The sequence below is a fragment of the Spermophilus citellus genome (genome assembly GCF_964194105.1).
Source record: "Spermophilus citellus genome assembly, chromosome: 8".
NCBI lineage: Eukaryota > Metazoa > Chordata > Mammalia > Rodentia > Sciuridae > Spermophilus > Spermophilus citellus.
In genome coordinates, this window is record NC_138189.1 from 103,664,895 (window position 1) to 103,683,858 (window position 18,964).

Genomic DNA, 18,964 nt, shown 5'->3' on the forward strand with positions numbered 1-18,964 from the left:
TCTGAAACATAGGACATAGGCCACTAATAACAATATCCAACATGCTGTGCTTTTTCTGCATCAGGCCCTGTGCTATGTGCAACAGACAAATTTTCTCAAGTCCTCAAAAACTACCTTACAAATGATATACTGTTAGCACTTGTTCACTCTTTAAATTAGAGTGGGGTATATGCTCTGAGACCCAAGGGACAAGCTGCAGGAGGTGGGATTGTCTACTGCCAGACAATCCCCTGAAGCGTGGACAAAGGTCTGTGCACATTATGGGGAAAGGAAGCGGTGGGAAGTCTCCTTTTTCTGTCCTTTGTAGATGTGAGGCTCCTCTCTACATGCGTTCTCCACATATTGTCCATCCCTGATCTCCCATAGACTTTGTGCCACTTTGTTCCCAGGGATGTGTGTGTCTCAATTATCGTACAACATTCTTGCCTTCCGCCACACATACCGGGGAAGCGGGAAGAAACTCTAAAGGAGGACGCAAGCCGCAGAGATCCCCCTGTGTAGAACCGTTAACGAAGGCCGAAGTTCCCGCTCCTGCGAAGCCTGGGTTTCTGCTCAGCGGACCGGGCCTCTGCGTCCCTGGCCTGAAGGAGAGAGCGCCCCGCTGACCTGGGGCGGGGCCGGCTCCTGGGGGCGGGGCCGGGGCCCCGGGGTGGGACGGCTAAAGCCTGGGTATTTCAGCAAGACTGACGGGTGGCTTCGCAGCGGCTTCCCTGAAGCTAAGAATCCGACCTTCTTGGTCCCGGGGCTCCAGCAGCCGAGATGCGCCTCCACCTGCTCCTGCTGCTCGCGCTGTGCGGGGCGGGCTCTACTTCCGGGGCGCTCAGCTACAGCTTAGGAGGAAGCTGGAGGATCCGCAACGGGAACGGCTCGCTGGATCTGTTGGGGACGGTCCCCGGCTGCGTGCACAGCACCTTGTTCCAGCAGGGCTTTATCCAGGTACAGTGTGCGGAATCTGCGCCCTCCTTCCCCGAGTGGTTCGAGGGGCCCGGGACCGCCTGCAGCCCCCGAGCCTGGCCGTTCTCGTCGGTTTGGCACATAACTTCCTCTTTGCATCTTGTGGTCTGGGAGGCGGGACGAGGGTCGGGGATACCCGGGCAGTGGGGTGCAGTCTAGATGGAGACTGACCGACCCAAGCTGGGAGATCAGTAACTCAGGAAAGATGAAGTTTAGATTGAGAAAACAATATTTCTATTCGAGGTTTACTTATTGACATAGTTTCCACAGAAGCGCTATACAAAGGACATGTCACTGACAAGCTTAAGGTGGGAGATGACTATTCAAACTACCTGGGTGCTGCAGGGGACAAATAGCCTTTAGTTAACTAAGATTTTATCAAGTAATGTCTCAGGTTTTCATTTTTGCTTTTAGGCTACAGAAAGTCAGATTTGGGATTGATAACAGCGCATAGGTTGAGGAGAATGAGACCTACAAAAATAAAACTGGGTTTGTCAGTGCTAGTATACATTCTAATTATTTTGGATGGGGGCTGGTGGTACTAGAGCCCTTGCACATGCTAAGGATGCACTCTCCAGCTGAGCTACACCCCTAGCCTTAAAGCCTAAAATAAATTTTAAGATGACTGTTCTATGAGGGAATGTGGCAGGCATGTGGGGTGTATGTGTGCGTGCATGTGTGCTGCACGTGTGTAGGTCCCCATCGCATAATAGATTCTCCAGCTAACTCTGTTAAACAGACTCCTTGGAGGGATGTTTTCTATTTGGCAGCCTGGGCATCTGGGTTTGCAAACAGATATTCATCTTCCACAGCTTGTTGTTCAATTACTTTTTATTGTTTTCTCACATCTTGTCTTTGCTCAGGGCACCATGTACTTGATGCTATTATAGTTGCCACCCACGTCCCAATCCTTAGAACAATTCTAGTAAGTAGGTGTTCTTACCTGGGTTTTATGGATGATATGGAGTTACCTATCTTAGAAGAAATTAGAGAACAGGCCCAGGATCACACAGCAACGAAGTTGATAGAAATGGAATTCTAATTCAAGTTGGACCCAACTTCATAGTCTAGATTCTATACTCTATTTTGCTTACTTTTAAGGTGTTTTTTTTTTTTTTAATCATGCCTTTTCGGGTCATGAGGAGTATAGTATCATTATAAGTTTACTTCAATGGCAGTAAAATGTATGATCTGGTACTTGTTAGTACTCACCTGCTTCAGGTGTATTTCAGAAAGGATGTGAATGTTGTAATAATGAGACTGTCCAGAATGTTCTTAGGGAAATCATTCTCCAGCTTAAGTACTTTATTTTTAGTTAATAAAGTACTGTGACATGGACCATAGCTAACCTTGGTACCTGTGGCTTAATTATACCTGCTTTGAGAATGCCTATGTTTGTCTGCAGGGTCTCTGTTTGCTTTGTTTTAGTAGTAGACTTAAACCAGTGGAAAATTCGAGAGCCCAACTTGACTGTAGAACAGACAGGAATTGCTCACTTGGGTTTGTTGATGGATTGGATGTAAGAAGAGAGAGAAAAGAGGAGTCAAGGAAAACTTCAGGATTTTTTTTTTTTTAATCTAAGCTGCTGGCTAAATGAAATTTTCATTACTGAGAGGCATTGTGACCAACTTGGCCTGTTTCATAGGTGATTGTTTGGGTTTCCTGATAAAAGCTCAACCTTAGGTGTGGAGGTATAAAAGGAACTTTCTTTCCACTCCCTGGGGATTCAATAATTTGATTGTACAAAGTAGATTGACAATGGGCAGATTAATAGGAGAAAAGGCATATGAATTTGAAAATGCAAGAATAAAGGAACCATACAAAATAGGAAATTCAAAGGAGGGTCAGATGGTTGAAGCTTAAATACCTACTTCACAGGGGAGAGGGAAGTGAAGGTTGTAAGGCCATTTTAAAGAAAGAGTAAATGATTTTAGGGAAGATGAATAGGCCCAAATAACAAACAGTAGTCCAGTGGGAAGTTTGCTTGGGCTTTGAATATGGTGTCAATTCTAGCCTTTTTTTCTTTCTAGTTAATCTTTTGGGGGATCCAGCTTTTAGGTAGATAGGGGAATGTAATGTTTACCACCAGCTAGGCAAGTGGGATAGAAGCCAAGAAACCAAGGAGGACACCTGGAGGTGGGATATGATGTATAGTGTTTATTGAGAAATGTTTACAAGGGAAGTCCAGTGGTGACAGGCTGGACAGCCAGATGTTCACCAGTGGCAATAGGATAGACAGGTGTTTCACCAGGAATTCCAGTTGCAATGGGCTAGACAGGTATACCTCTGCTCCATGCAGTGCCTCCTACACCTCCCCAGAAAGCTGTGCGCCTCTATACCTCAGGATGCTTCATCCAGGGCCAGCTTCCTGGACAAGCACTTCCCTCTCCATAATGCTCTGATTTGTTCCGTTATTGCAGGAAGAGAGTTTTATAGTTTAGGTTACAGAAGAAGCATCACCTTAGCTTGCTTTGTCCTATTATATTAGCAACATCCCAAGGAACTTGGTGTGCCTTCAAGAAAGGTAGCTCTCTACAGATAACATTAAACTTTGTCCTAATTCCCAGCATACATGAGAGTCAGTGTCCTTCAAGAAAATGTATTATCTGGGGATGGGACTCAGTGGAAGAGGGCTTGCCTCACATGCACCAGACCCTGGATTCAATCCCTAGCACTATTAAAAAAAAAAAAACAAAAAACAGATAATATGTATCTGGACATTTCTTTCAGACTCTCTGTCTTAGTTTCCTTGACTTGGCTAGATATTTAGGAATAGAAAGGGCCAGTCAGTGACATGGTGTTTTACTATCCCCTGTTATTTAAGGATGGCACAGGGGAACTTTAGAAAAAGCCCCTTCCTGCACTTTGGGAGGCAAAGAGGAGGAGAGATGGGGGGAGAGTTGAGGTTTGAGGGGTGAGAGTAGGTGTTAAAGGTCAGATAGACCTTAGTTCTATTTTGGGGTATGGTTTTCTGAGCTCAACAGGTATCTTGGAGAGATTGCCTCCCTATTATTTATTTGGCCTATTATGTCATGCAATAATAGGCATTAGAAGTAGCAAAGAAATGAACAAGACTCGAGTTTCTATTTTGTGAGAATTTACTGAGGCAGAAACCTAACAAATTGCTATATAATATGAGAAGTGCATAGATAAGGGGACTCTTTTGTTAGGAATGTTCTCAGCTTTCCTGTGCAATTTCTCACTTGTATAAATTTTGAAAATATTATTTTTTAAAAGGTATTTTTAGTGTGCCCAAACTGGAAGATATAAATAATAATAATAAAAAGTTGTAAACCTGACTTCCAAAGATAACCACTATTAAAATTTAAAAAGATATTATGTCCATGTTATTCAGTGTCAATTGGAGATAATAAGTTCATAATCTGAATTAATAAATATTAGTATTGGGCTAGGGTTGTGGCTCAGTGGTAGAGCACTTGCTTAGCATGTATGAGGCACTGGGTTCGATTCTCAGCACTGCATATAAATAAAGGCATTAAAACTAAGAGAGAGAGAGAGAGAGAGAGAGAGAGAGAGAGAGAGAGAGAGAAAGAGAGAGAGAATGTTGCTTAAAAAAGATATTATATCTATTCAGAACTTTTCTATACCTACACATTTATAAGTATTTAAACATATGGTTTAGCAACTTTTTATATTTAGTATTTTGTGATACTCTTATATTTAGTAAGCATATTTCTACAAACCATGCTTAATGACTCTTTTCTTCCACTGTACTCATTTACCTTCATCTGTAATCCGTCACTTATTATTGGATGGTTAGAGCTGACTCCATCTTTTTCTGTTTATAGGGAACTATCCTTTAAACTAAATTTTAGTATATAGCCTTATTTTCTTAGACAAATATTTAGAAAAAGAATAGCTAATTCAAAGAGAATGCAGTTTTAAAGTTTTTGTATGCTCTTCTAAGTTGTTCATCATAAAACTAAACTAATGGTACACTCCCATAATCATTTTATCAGATTGCTTATTTTAGGTGCTAGCTTTGAATATTAGTTAAAAGAAACAGTAACAACAAAACCAGTTTACCTGTTTTCTCTGATAAAGGGGTGGGGCTAGGGAAGAGGTACTTTGGATTAGGTACTTTGGTTTACGCCCAGAGGAGTGAAAGGAGGGGAGGGAGTATGGGGGTAAGAATGATTGTAGAATGAATGGGACATTAACCTATGTGCATACATGATTACATGACCAGTGTAACTCCACATCATGTACAACCAGAAGAATGAGAAGTGATAACTCCGTTTATATATGATGTGTCAAAATGCTTTCTACTATCACATGTAACTAATTAGAACAACAAAACCCAATTTACCTTTTAGTGAGGTTAAATACTTTTGATGTGTTTATTGACTATGTTTGCTAGTCATTTGGGGGTTATTCATGTTCTTTGTTTATCATCTTTTTAAATACAAACTTTAAGGTCTTTTTACATGTTACGTATTTTCAAAGATTTCCCATGTATTAATGATATATTTTTCATGTAGCTGTTTCTAAGTTTTATATAGATGTATTTAAAAAAAATGTAGTTATATATGGATAGAATGCTTTTATTTTATTTGTGGTGCTCTAAGGATCAAACCTAGTGCCTCACATGGGCTAGGCAAGCACTCTGCCACTGAACTACAGCCCCAGCCCTATAGAAATATTTTAATTTTATTCTTTTTTGATTGTTACTTTGGTCAGTGTATTAGTCAATTTTCCATTATTATAAAGAAGAACTGAGACTGGGTACTTAATACAGAAAAGATAGTGTTTACTTAGCTAACAGTTTTGGAGGCTGAAGTCCAAACAGCATTTGCTAGCTCTGCAGAAGTCCTGTTGGCTATGTTACATCACTGCAGATGGCATCACAGGGCAGCCTGTGTGAGGGGGGAGAGCATAAGGGCAGGGGCCAATAAGAACCTCCCACCAGGCCCCATCTCTTAAAGGACCCACCACCTCCCAACATCCAAACTTACACACAGGAACCTTTGGAAAACAAATCACATACAAACCATAAAAGATAGTATGCTTATTTGTATGGTTTTTCTTCTATATATAAAAATCTGATATATTGATTTTTAAATGGTTAATAAGTTGTTCATATCCCATGATTTGAACAATTTCTCTTTCATTCACTAAAGTGTTAATTTTATTATGTACCAAATTCTCATACACTGATGTAATTTTCTTATTCCTTCTCTTTTAATCTTTTAAAAAGAATTATAAACATTTAATCTTTACTATGCAAAAAATTAATGTCGTTCCCAGTGGCTTGATTGGATGATGCAGAAGGATCACATGTTCAAAGCCAGCTTCAGCAACTTAGTAATACCCTAGCAACTGAGACCCTGTCTCAAAATAAAAAGATGAAAAGAGCTGGGAATGCAACTCAGTGGTTAAGTGCCCCTGGGTTTAATTCCCAGTATTAAAAATAAATAAATAAAATAAAATAAAATAAAATATAAAGAAGAAGAAGAAAAGAAAAGTACATTGTAAAACAAAACCATTATAAAATGTTTACAGTTTATCTTTCCAGATATTCTGTAAGTATATACAATAATAGAAAAATGAAGAAAGTGTCTAAGATGGTTTTGTAAGCTGTTTTTTTTCATTTAAAATATATGATGAATATCTTTCTGTGTCTGTGTTTATAAATATAAATCCAAAAGAGTTTTCAGTAACCACCTGGGCCCCATTATAAAGATGTACTTTCCTCAAATATATACACTTAAAAAATAGAAGAAAATATATCATAAATTTATAAGTATACACATGTTAAAAAGGGATGGGTACCAGATATTTTTTCTCTAAAGCTTACTATTACCATATATTCTTCTCATGTAATTTGGAAAAATGACTAAAGAAGGACATTTTTAAACAGACAAATATATAAAATATAAGCCATAATATCATATCATAGGAGCAACACATGTGATTAATAGTTTTAATCATTCTGCTGAGAGGCCTTAATCTGCAGGTTATCATTCATAAATACATTCTAATAACATGTACATAAGAGTGGATTAATGTACATTTTTATATTCTTTTAAGTTGCAAAGAAGAAATTTCCATTTGAGTACATATATATGTTTAAATTAATTATATTAATTATATTTGAAGGAAGTGAAACAAATCACAAAGTGAACTTTTTTTTTTTTTTTGATACTGGGGATTGAACTCAGGGGCACTCAATCACTGAGCCACATCCCAGCCCTATTTTGTATTTTATTTATGGGCAGGAGCTCCCTGAGTTGCTAAGCACCTTGCCATTGCTGAGGCTGGCTTTGAACTCACGATCCTCCTTGTCTCAGCCTCCCAAGCCACTGGGATTACAGGTGTGTGTCACGGAACCTAGCATTCCATGTGAATATTTTTTAAACTTACAGTAAATTTCAAAGAGATGCCAAAATAGAAATAGCAAAGTGAATTTCCCTTTATCTGTTACCTGGCTTCAATAATTATCAATTTATGGCTAATTTTGTTTCTTCTCCCACCCACTACACTACTACTTATTATTTTGAAGCACTTTCAGACATGTTATTCCATCCACAAATATTTCGGCTTGGCTTTTTAAAGGTAAGGACTTTCTTATTAAAAACATAATTACAATACCATTTTCACCTATGGAATATTTTGATGTGTTTCATAGTAGGAAGGCTCATAATTATGGTCCAAAATGACTAAACATAAATTCATTCTGAAAACAGAAGATACTTTCCTAGGTATCAGACTAACCATCCACATAGGTCTTAGGCACTACAAATGGAATGTCTTTATTTGATCATTTTATGATGGGAAATTATCTCAAAATTGTTTAGGAAAAGGACTCATTTAATGATCCATATGTTTTCCTCTAAAAGTTTGACTGCTTAAACCATGTGTGACATTGTGGAGATAAATTAGCTAATGACTGCATGCAATATTATGCTAAATTTAAACAGAAATAGTTGTAAATTCATAATATCAGTTTCTGGGAAGACAGAATTATGAGGTCTCTAAGCCCTCATTTTTTATTTTAAAAAGGTATTTTTTTAAAAAATCTGATTCTTAAACCTTGTCACATACTTCCACATTTGATGCCACACAGGGTATGTTTGGACAATGGGAAGATTGACTTAATTTGACCCAGCACTGGGAATCAAAGGACCATCTAAGGTAGAATTTTTAGGTGGGGTAGTTGTTGGTCTTTATCACATGTAAGTGTATATAATCAACATAGGCTACAAAATTCATTTTCATGTAATATTTATTTGACGTCTTACATGTTTGATACACTTTTCTGGGCTCTTTCAGTACAATTGTTCTTGTAATTTCCACAATAACCCCATGGGAAGGATACACAAAGCCTCACAAGAGAAGTTATTGCCCAAGATCATCCATTTCATAAATGATGGAGCAGTGATTCAAACCCATATTTCTTTTCACCTATCATGGTGCCTATTGGCAGAAAGAGTAAATAGCCACCCAGTAAGGCGGGGGGCCAAGGAAGAATAGAAGTTCAGTGGATTTGACAAAGGGGAATGAAGGAAAGGGAGGAGGGATGGGAATAGGAAAGACAGTAGGATGAACTGGACATAATTTTCCTATGTTCATATATGAATACATCAACAATGAAACTCCACACGTACAACCACAAGAATGGGATCCTAGCTGGGCATGGTGGCACAGCCTGTAATCCCAGTGGCTCCAGAGGCTTTGTGAGTTCAAAGCCAGCCTCAGCAAAAGTGAAGTGCTAAGCAACTTAGTGAGACCCTGTCTCTAATAAATAAAATACAAAACAGGGCTAGGGATGTGCTTCAGTGGTTGAGTGCCCCTGAGATCAATCCCCAGTACCAAAAAAAAAAAAAAAAAAAAAAAAAAAAATGGGATCCTAATTAGAATAATTTAAATATACTCTACTGTCATGTATATCCAAAAAGATCAAATAAAAAATAGTTAGCTAAGAAAACAATCATTGTTTTAATTTTAAAATGCCCAAATGAAAATTGTGACAAAACACAATATACTATTGTTCAAAATTTGCCACCCAAAGCATCCCATTTGCTAAAATTTTTAGTAAATGCAACTATTGCCTGAGGATTAATCCACATATTGCTTCTGTCACTCTTCTTTCCTGGTTTCCAGTGAGAAATTCTGTTCCATTTTCACCTGAATGTCTTCATGGTATATGAAACTAAATATATCTGAATCTCTTTGATCATTTTATGATGGGAAATGATCTCAAAATTGTCTAGGAAAAGGACTCATTTAATGATCCATATGTTTTATTCTAAAAGTTTGACTGCTTAAACCATGTGTGACATTGTGGAGATAAATTAGCTAATGACTGCATGCAATATTATGCTAAATTTAAACAGAAATGGTTATAAATTCATAATATCAGTTTCTGGGAAGACAGAGTGAAGTGAAGTGATCTCAATCTTTAATTTCTCTTATTGTACCTATCTCTAATAAAAGCATGAGTATTTTCTTAGTGAACTAGACCCAGAATCTTGGTGCCATTTTTATTTTTATTTCTTCTCATATTATCAGGTACTAGATTTTGTGATCCAACCTACATCACCTTACCACCTACAACATTTTATAACCATTTTATCCTAGTCAATTCTACTGCTATCACCTTAACATTGTTTTTTTCCAAAAAATAAGTTAATTTTAATGACTTTTGGAAATAAATAGAGCATATAAATGGTAAAAACTTTTAAAAGTAGGATATTTAATGAAAGCAAGACTTCTATTACTGCCTTCTAGTTCATCAGTTCCTTCCAGAGAAATAATCGGTATCTTATGTATTCTTCTGGATAAACATATGACATATATATATCATCTATAGACTTATCTGTTTCCCTCCACAAATAATGGCATTGTATATCTGTACTTTATATTGACTTTTGATTTGATAAATCTTAGAAATCATTTCAGATCAGTACATACAATAGAAACGACAGCTCTCATTATTGAGTGCTCACTGGGAGCCAAGAATGATTCTAAGCACTTTTCAAAATGATCTCTTATCCTCTTATGTAGTGATCTGTGAGGCATGTAGGTACAGTTACTACTTCCATTCAGGATCTGAGAAAACAGAGGTACACAGGTGCTTTATGAGCTTCACAAGGTCTACAAGTACCAGGGTTGAGTTGGGGCACAAATGTATTAAAAAATGACCATCTCACTGCCTCTTCCACCCATCACCTCTTCATTTCAGAGGCAGCAACCATCCCTGTGGAACTCTTCAACTGTCCAACTCACTCCCTGAGCAAGTATGGTCTCCTGTTCTTACCCTCCTATTGGTTAAGAATCCTTCCACCGGGCTGGGGATGTGGCTCAAGTGGTAGCGCGCGCATGCGGCCCAAGTTGACCCTCAGCACCACATACAAACAAAGATGTTGTGTCCGCCGAAAACTAAAAAAATAAATATTAAAAATTTAAAAAAAAAGAGTCCTTCCACCATCTTTCCCCTACCCCAACCCCTCCCCTTCCTTCCCTACCCTCTGCCCAATCCAAAGTTCCTCCATTCTTCCCTTTCCGCCCCACACCCCTTTTACTTATCAGAGAAAACATTTGGCCTTTGGTTTTTGGAATTGGCTTACCTTACTTAGGATGATATGCTTCAAGTACATCCATTTACCTGTAAAATAAATAAAAAATTAATTAATTTTTTAAAAGTATATCAAATATCTAATAAAAATTCCCAATTAAAAAAAAAATCCTTCCCGGCATTTATTTCTAGACTTTGGTGAGTTCTAGCTTCTGGGAACTTGCTGTTAGCTGTAGTGAGGGGATCAAGTTACTTACCTGCGTCTCTTTAAGGTCCCTTTCATGATGCTTGGCACTTAGCAGTGGGCTTAGCAAATTGTCTTATTTTTCCTTGTTACATTGTAGTCTCTCTGGTCAGAAAAATAAGGAGCCCCCTTGAATTGCAATTCCTTTTTACTCAGAGTGGTGTTAGATGGAAGCAGTATTTATGAAGATAAGGATTTTAGAAAAAGAATAATGTTCAGGTTGAACAAAATGTTTCGACTAACTGGTGGGCTGTACCTACGCACCTTTTGAAGTAAGAATCATAGCTGAAGATCGTATCTAACAATAACCAATATTTGGAGAGTTTATCTCCTCCTTCCTTTCTCTCTCTCTCTCTCTCTCTCTCTCTCTCTCTCTCTCTCTTTGTGATGCTGTGGAATGTACCTAGGGCTTCATGAATGCTAGGTAAGCACTCTACCACTGAGCTACAACTCCAACCCTAGCATTTTCTTTCTTTATTTTTTATTATAATAGTACTTAAGTAGTTCATGGAAATTTATATGCACACAGGTTTATCCTTCTTCTTCTTTTTTTTTTTTTTTTTTGCAGTACTGGGGATTGAGCAAGGGTCTTGCACATGTTAGACAAGCACTGTACTTCTGAATTATATCTCCAGCCATGTGTTTATGATATGAATAGTATGTACCTAATATCCAACTTACAAGCCTGCATGTCACTGATACATTGCAGTTATTTGCCTCTCCCCAGTCTCACTGCCTGCTCTCTCAAAGGTATCCACTGTGTTAGTCAGCTTTTCATCACTATAAAAAGTACCCGAGTTAATCAACTTATAAAGAAAAAAGGTTTGTTTGGGCTTTCAGTTTTGCAGATGTCTCATGAACAATTGGTCCTGTTGTTTTGGGCCTGTGGTGCACATCATGGTGACAGTGCATGGTAGAGCACATCAACTCACCTCATGCATGAGAATCCAAAAAGAGGAAGGAGAAAAGCAGATGAGCTCCCCTCCATCCCCTTCAAGGGCACACCCACAATGACCAGAAGACTTCCCACTAGGCTCCCTCTTAAAGGGTCCACCATCTTCCAATAGTGCCATGCTGTGGACCAAGCTTTTATACCATATGGACATTTTGGGGGCTTTTAAGATCAAAGTTAAGCCAGACACAATAGTGCATGCCTGTAATCCCAGCAATTTGGGAGGCTGAGGCAGGAGGATCACAAGTTCAAGGCTAGCCTGGGCAACTTAATGAGACCCTCAGCAACTTAGCAAAACCCTGTCTCAAAGTAAAACAAACAAACAAACAAACAAACAAACAAACAAAAAACTTGGGGATGTAATGTAGCTCAGTGGTAGAGCATTCAATCCCCAGTATAATGGGAGGGGGTTAAAAATATCCAAGCTATATATTACTATTCTGAATTATTATTTCCTTACTTTTTACAAATTAAGGTTTTACCAAATATCTGTGTATCTTAATTAATACATTGCTTAGTTTTGCTTGTTTTCTTAACATTTATTTGCTTGTTATTTTTGTCAAATTATCCCAGAAGATGGAATGGTTATAAATTCTTTCTTTATTTGAGCTAGTTATATGTGAATGTATGTCAGACTTTGGGAGAAAGCAGAATTTGGGAGGAATATCTATACCTGGTTAAGTAGTCTGTACATCTATAACCAGTCTATATATCTATAATAAATGGAGGCCAGAAGCTTACTGAGAAAATGAGACTAATGCTGTCATTTAGTTGCTCTGATGATACATGGTTTGTTGATATGTTGTAAGTTGGGTAAATATCAATTATAAATAACCAGCTCAGGCACACACATGCCATATTTATCTCATGGTTCCTGCTTTATAAATAGCATTGACATTGTAAGTACTGATGGTGTTTATGACACTAATGGCTCTACTAGGTAATGATTACGTGTGTGGACTCTGAGAAAGATTTCTTAGGTCTGAGTCAGTGCTCCATAATTTAATTGCTGCTTGCCTTTGAGCCTTGAATTCTTTGTGAGTATATGGGAATGATAATTGTACCTACCTAGTAGGGTCACAGGCAATAACTTTTAGCTATGATTATGAATGTTGCAGATGTCATCTGACATAAGAGTATAAGTAAATGTGACATGAAGCATATAATCTAGTCCAAAGAAATGGTGTTAGACTAAGCTGGTTTCTTTTTGCTTGGTCACCGGACCTCAGGAAAGACACTTCAGCTTTTGGAGCTTTAGTTTCTTCCTCTGTAGAATGATATTTACCGTATGTGTTTATTATGAAGATAAGAATATATGAGTGCCTGTTTGGAGGGTGATATACAGTACATGGTCAGCAATAATACTGTTATTGGTCTTAGGGTTCATGGGTTTGCTTAATAGCTGGGTGATATACCTGGGTCCTCAGTATTAAAAGTTAACACTGAGCTGCTGTTTGCTTTAAATAGCACTCAGAATTTTAATATGATTCTAGGAGGTTGGATCAATCTGGAACTAAATTAAGTTGGTTGATTAACATTTGGAGTAGTTACTACAAATGTAATCTAAGCCTTTGAAACTGTTTTATATGGTATTTTTCATTAGTAAGAACAAAATTTGTAATAGAATATCTTTTATAGAGCAGTTATAGATCATGAGCAAAATTGAATGGAAAGTACAGAGTGTTCCCTGTACCACACCAGCACAGCTTCCCTCCTATGGACATTCCCCACCAGAGTGATACAAAGTGGTGCATTTGTTACAATCAATGCACCAACACTGAAACGTCATTATCAACCAAGGTCCACACTTTGCATCTGGGCTCACTTTTGGTTGTACAGTCAGTGGATTAGGACAAATGTATAATGGCACATATACACCTCTATAGAACGACACAGAATAGTTTCACTGCTTAAACATCCTCTGTGTTCCAACTATTCATCCCTCCTTCCCTTTCAGCCCTTGGCAGCCACTGATCCTTTTACCCTCTCTTGTAGTTTTGCCTTTTCTGTGTTAAAAGACAAAATTATGACAACAAATTTAAAGGTTCAGTGAGCTTTTATTCACAATTTATGAACCAGAACCACCTCCATTCTCTAAAAAGGAATGAGACCTCCCACTCATTGGCGGAACAGTAGGAGGTTTTAAGATGGCAACAGGCAAACAGATAATAGAAAAAAAAAACATGTTGGGTTCCTTTTCTTTTAAGAGTTAAAGCAGAGAGGACTTCTTTATTACGCTAAATTCCATGAACCGGGATACCCTGTTTTTAGAAAAACCTGGTCTGTTTGGGGATCTACCTGCTTTCTTAAAGTTTGTTTGATTATATGGCATTTCCCATGAGTGATGCCATTTTGGTCTGGTCTGGTCTGGTCTGTTGGGGCCTAGGGCAGGAGCTCAGTCCCAGACAGATTTTTGTTGAAAAATGTCATGTATTTGCAATTATACAGTATGCAGATTTCTCAGATTGGGTTCTCTCAAGTCAGAGAAACATTTTAACCTGTAAATTCTGTTTGTATATGAAAAAATGTACCTAGAAAGATTGCCCTCTTGAACTGAACATGCAGCTTCCTCCGAGGACCTGGAAGATAGGATGGGGACTTGAGGTTTGTCAGCCAGATGGCCAGCCAGCCCTGGGCCTGTCGTGTTGAGGGGTTGTGGCAGAGTTGCTCTCACACTTTACTTCTCATGATATTTTTAACTGTATTGGACTAAGTCCACAATGGAGAGTTATAAATAGGGGTCTGGTAGAGACACATGGCTAAGTTAACAATTAAGTGCCTCTTCAAACCTGTGTCCTTAAATATTTGTTCCATGTTTATTCATTGGAGAGGCTGTGTCCTGTGTGTGGGGTGAGAAGGAAAAGAGGCAAGTTAGTTGGGCCTGACACACACCTTTTAACAGAATAAAACCTTACCATTGACCAGTACTTAAAAATCAGTTTGATAGCCAGGTGCGGTGGCAGAGGCCTGTAATCCCTGTGATTCGGGGGCACTGAGGCAGGAGGATCTCAAGTTCAAAGCCAGGCTCAGAAACTTAGTGAGGTCCTAAGCAACTTAGTGAGACCCTATCTCAAAAAAAAAAAAAATAAATAAAAAAATAAATAAATAAATAAATAAATAAATAAAAAGGCTCAATGATTGAGTGCCCCTGGATTTAATCCCTGCTACCAAAAAAAAAAAAAAAAAAAAAGAAAAATCAGTTTGATAATTACCAGTTGTTATTGAATCTCATTATTTACTCTTTCTCCTGTAGGTTATGGAAACATTTCTTCCAGTTAGGAGAAGTTTGTGGCCGACTGCTCCTATCTTGATCTTGATACACACACACTCAGTGATGCTCTAGTGCCTCTGACAGATTGGTGTCCAGGACAGCTGTCAGCTGGCCACTGCTACCCTAACCGGGTCATTTAGCTCTTACCTTTGTGGAACCTAGACAAAGTTGATTTTTCCTCCATTTGGAGTTGTATTCCCCAAGTTAATAACCCCTGACCCTGTCCGTGATGACGGGGGGAGTCCCTCTGTGCCCACACAGCTTTCTTCTGTGCAGCCACAGTGATGTTCACAGACAAACTGAAAAGCTTCACTTACTACTGTCTGTTCTGCTGTCTGCCTGGGAACCTTTTTATGAAAGGTCAAAGGTGGAAAATGGGTAGGGAAAGAATGATATGGAGATTATGAAAGGGAGGACTTGGGGCTAGATACTCAACTGAATCAAGATATGTGAGGAGGCTAGTCTTGGGCAAGGGTTGGCCAGTGTTTTCAGTAAAGTGCTGGATAATAAACATTTTTTACTTTGGAGGCCATATGGTCTCTGACACCTCTACTTGGCTCTGCCACTGCAGCATGAAACAATCGTATATAATATGTAAAGGCACAGGCATGTCTGAGTGCCAATGAAACTTTCATTTATGGACATATATCCATTCTTAGCTTGCTGGCCACACAAAAACAGGCAGGGAGCTGCATTTGGCTCGTAGGTAGCAGTTTGCATATCTGATCAAGGATAATATAGGAAACCTTCTGTTTGTAAGTTTATCTGTATGTGTGCTGTGTGTTCTCTATAGACATCATTTGTGTGCCACTTAGTAAAGTTAATGAAAAAATTAACTTTGGAAATAATAAAGGGATCCAAAGAATGGGAGTTTTACTGACCTTTGGGCAGTAGAAGAGAAGTGTGCCCCCTGGAGGCCAGCGAGGTAGTGGCAGCAACAAGCAAAATGAGAACTAAAAGGCCTGAGAGTCCTGGCTATTATCAAAACTCTCTTTCAGTCTCTACCAATACTTTAGAGGTTTTGTCAGATTTTAACAAGTGCTACCAATCTTAGTCTCCACACGTTCTTTGATAATTAAACCATATTATTTATATCTCAGAACGTTTCCATTTTCAGGTGTTTTGTTGGAATTTTTTTCTTCCACATTTTTCATTGTTAACCATCTGACCTTTTTGTGCTCTTAGGCCAAGAGCTCATTAATTTTTAGGTGATCAATAACTGTTGTTAGAAATTTGTTTTATTGATTTATTTTTATATACTTAGCTGTCTACAATAATTTTTATCTTTTGTCAACAGGATCCTTACTATGGATTTAATGACCTTAACTACAGATGGATTTCCTTGGATAACTGGATTTATAGCAAGGAATTTAAAATTCCTTTTGATAGCAGGTACATACACAATAGTTATTTGTACATATACTATAGTTATTATTTGAGCTTTCTTTTACCTTTGCTTAGGTTGCATATCAGAGAATTAAGTCAGATTAAAGCCTTTTACTATAATAAGAGTGAATGTGTGATTAATGTTTTGTGTTTGCCACTGATCATTAATCATGAAATCATGTTTTATGGAATCATTTGTCCAATGGTTATAATGAAGTTACTTGACCTCGTCAGTTCTCCTATGTAAATTTCCTCTTCTCCACCCTCTCCCCAGTAACCAATAAGTGTATGTATGCATTTTATAGCATTGTTAAATAGAATCAGAGATACTTGATTTGTTCTGTGTGGTGCTGACCAGCTACTGAGACTATGACCTTGGACTTATGCCATGTTATGAGGCCATGAAGAGAACTACAGTTACTATTTTCAGTAATGCTCTGTGTTATTATAAGCATATATTTCTATATAAAGCAGAATGTATATTAAGTATATATAACACCATTAGTATTAAATTTAAAAAATTTTCTGTCCCTTTTATATGAAACTTTTTGGTAATTATTTTCTAGTCTCTTAAAAAACTAATTCAGAACTTAGTATCATGCTTAGTATCATGGAGTTAACTAGGCTCCAGGCTTTTATTTTCAAATGACTTATAACACTTCCCGAGCAGTCTTATTTCACTTTGAGCTTTACATATCCAAAATCCAACCAACTCATATTCCCTCTTAAAAAAATTTTTTATGTCCTAATGGCTTTGCCATTTCTCTTAATGAAGCACTGTTTTCCAGTCAGAGCCTAAGTTGTTTCTGGCTCTACTACATAGTAGGATAGATTGGAAGTTTTTGTTTCCTGTGTATTTGGCTTGGATACTAGCCAGCTTTCATACTCCTTAAGTTCAGAGAATGTTCCTGCTTAGAATAGTACTGGGCACATAGCATTCACTTAGAGATACAAGTTAGTAGCTAATACATTCTCTTAGATAGTGTCAGTGAATGTAATAGTTTGCGGAAATGTTTTGTGTCTATTATTTAACTTGATTCTCATAAGAACTTTGTGAAGTAACTGAAAGAAAAAACGATGCAGTTGGAAATTTTAAGTTGTGCTGGATTTTATGGTGATTGATAGATATATTATAGAGAATGATGAGCTGGATTACTCAAAAAATAGCAACAAATATTAAACAAAAAAATAGCAATAAATATTAAACAAATATTCCTGAAACTTCTGTTGAAAATTACTGTTTAAGAATGTACATCTTCTGTGAAATATTTCTTTAGTTCTTAATTACAAAAAGACTTTTGTAAGTTAATGTTTCTGCATCTTGCTTTCAAAATGTTTTCTTTTCCTAGCAAATGGCAAATGATAAATTTGATATTTGAGGGAGTTGATACAGTTTCAGAAATCCTGTTGAATAACGTCACTATTGGGAAAACTGACAACATGTTCACCAAATACGTAAGTACATAATGATATCAGGTTAAAAAAAATTCATGTGTGTTTGTGTTGTTTTGTGGATAGAGAATGGCAAGTGCATAACTGGCCATGAGACAAATGTAAGCTTTTTGTAACAGGGAGTAAGTTACTGTGTTTCTCAGTTGCCCCATTTGTAGAGTCATGAAAACACTACAGATCATGGGGATTTAATAAGTAAATTATGAGATGGTTGGCAAGTTCTTGGTATCTAGGAAGTGTGGGACAGTGCTATTCTCTTCTCTGTTGTCCGGTGAGCCAGAGTTGCATGGGAGATGACAACTGACAAATTATTTTTAAAAGAAAATGTTTTCTTTCTGGAATAGAGTAAGAGATTGTATCCTGATCTCCTTTTCCTTTCAAGGGTAGGCATTTCAAATATATATATAACTATGACTTAGAAATACATGCTGTGCATTCCAGAGAGTTGGGTTGTCGTGATGTGTCTAGGAATCCTTGGCAGTTCAAGGCCACGTGCAAATAGCTAGAGCAGACATTCCAGGGCTAAAGATACTTTCTGTTCTATTTCCCTGGACCATCATCTGTCAGTAAAAATAGAAGGAGAAACCTAGAAATCTGTGTTTGGGTGGGGGACTATGCTTAGTTATAATTAAAAGTGGGTAACCAAGTTCTGCTATTTTGGAGAATTGCTTTTTATCGGCGGGCTAACTCTAGATTTGAATATTTTATACATTTTTCGTATATTCTACCTTTATCTAAAATTTTACACACAAGAATTCTTGCACATCATGGGGTTGTCTGTTCTTCCCCTTTAATACAGATCTTTGATATTACCAATGTGATCAGAGACGTGAACTCCATTGAGCTGCGTTTCCAGTCAGCAGTGTTGTACGCCACAAAACAGAGCAAAGCTTACACCAGCCGTGAGGTGCCTCCCAACTGCCCTCCACGTGTGCAGAAGGGTGAATGCCATGTCAACTTTATTCGAAAGGTAATGATCTGTTCAAGGGATAGGTTTTTAGCTTTGAGGGTGGGGTGTGCCCACTTATGAAATGCTGCTTGCTTGAAACTCCAGTGGCCTTTCAAAAGTTGAAAGTTTCTTTCCTGACCCCATGGTGGGTCTTGAAAATTTGAAATAAGAAAGAGTATCTGGATTTTCATGGGGAATCTTTATCTTCCCAGGTTTTC

The 18,964-nt window shown here is 37.9% G+C and overlaps 1 protein-coding gene across 4 annotated transcripts in view; it reads left to right on the forward strand.

Moving 5' to 3' along the window:
• The first annotated feature begins 634 nt into the window (after positions 1 to 634).
• Positions 635 to 18,964, forward strand: part of MANBA (mannosidase beta) — a 99,494-nt gene continuing 81,164 nt past the window's right edge. For all 4 annotated transcript variants that reach the window (XM_081303403.1, XM_081303404.1, XM_081303405.1 and 1 more), the window contains exons 1-4: positions 635 to 936; positions 16,257 to 16,351; positions 17,695 to 17,800; positions 18,597 to 18,767. In XM_081303403.1, the coding sequence (XP_081159529.1) occupies positions 760 to 936; positions 16,257 to 16,351; positions 17,695 to 17,800; positions 18,597 to 18,767 (549 nt within the window). In that variant the 5' untranslated portion in view covers positions 635 to 759. The remainder of the gene's footprint in view (positions 937 to 16,256; positions 16,352 to 17,694; positions 17,801 to 18,596; positions 18,768 to 18,964) is intronic.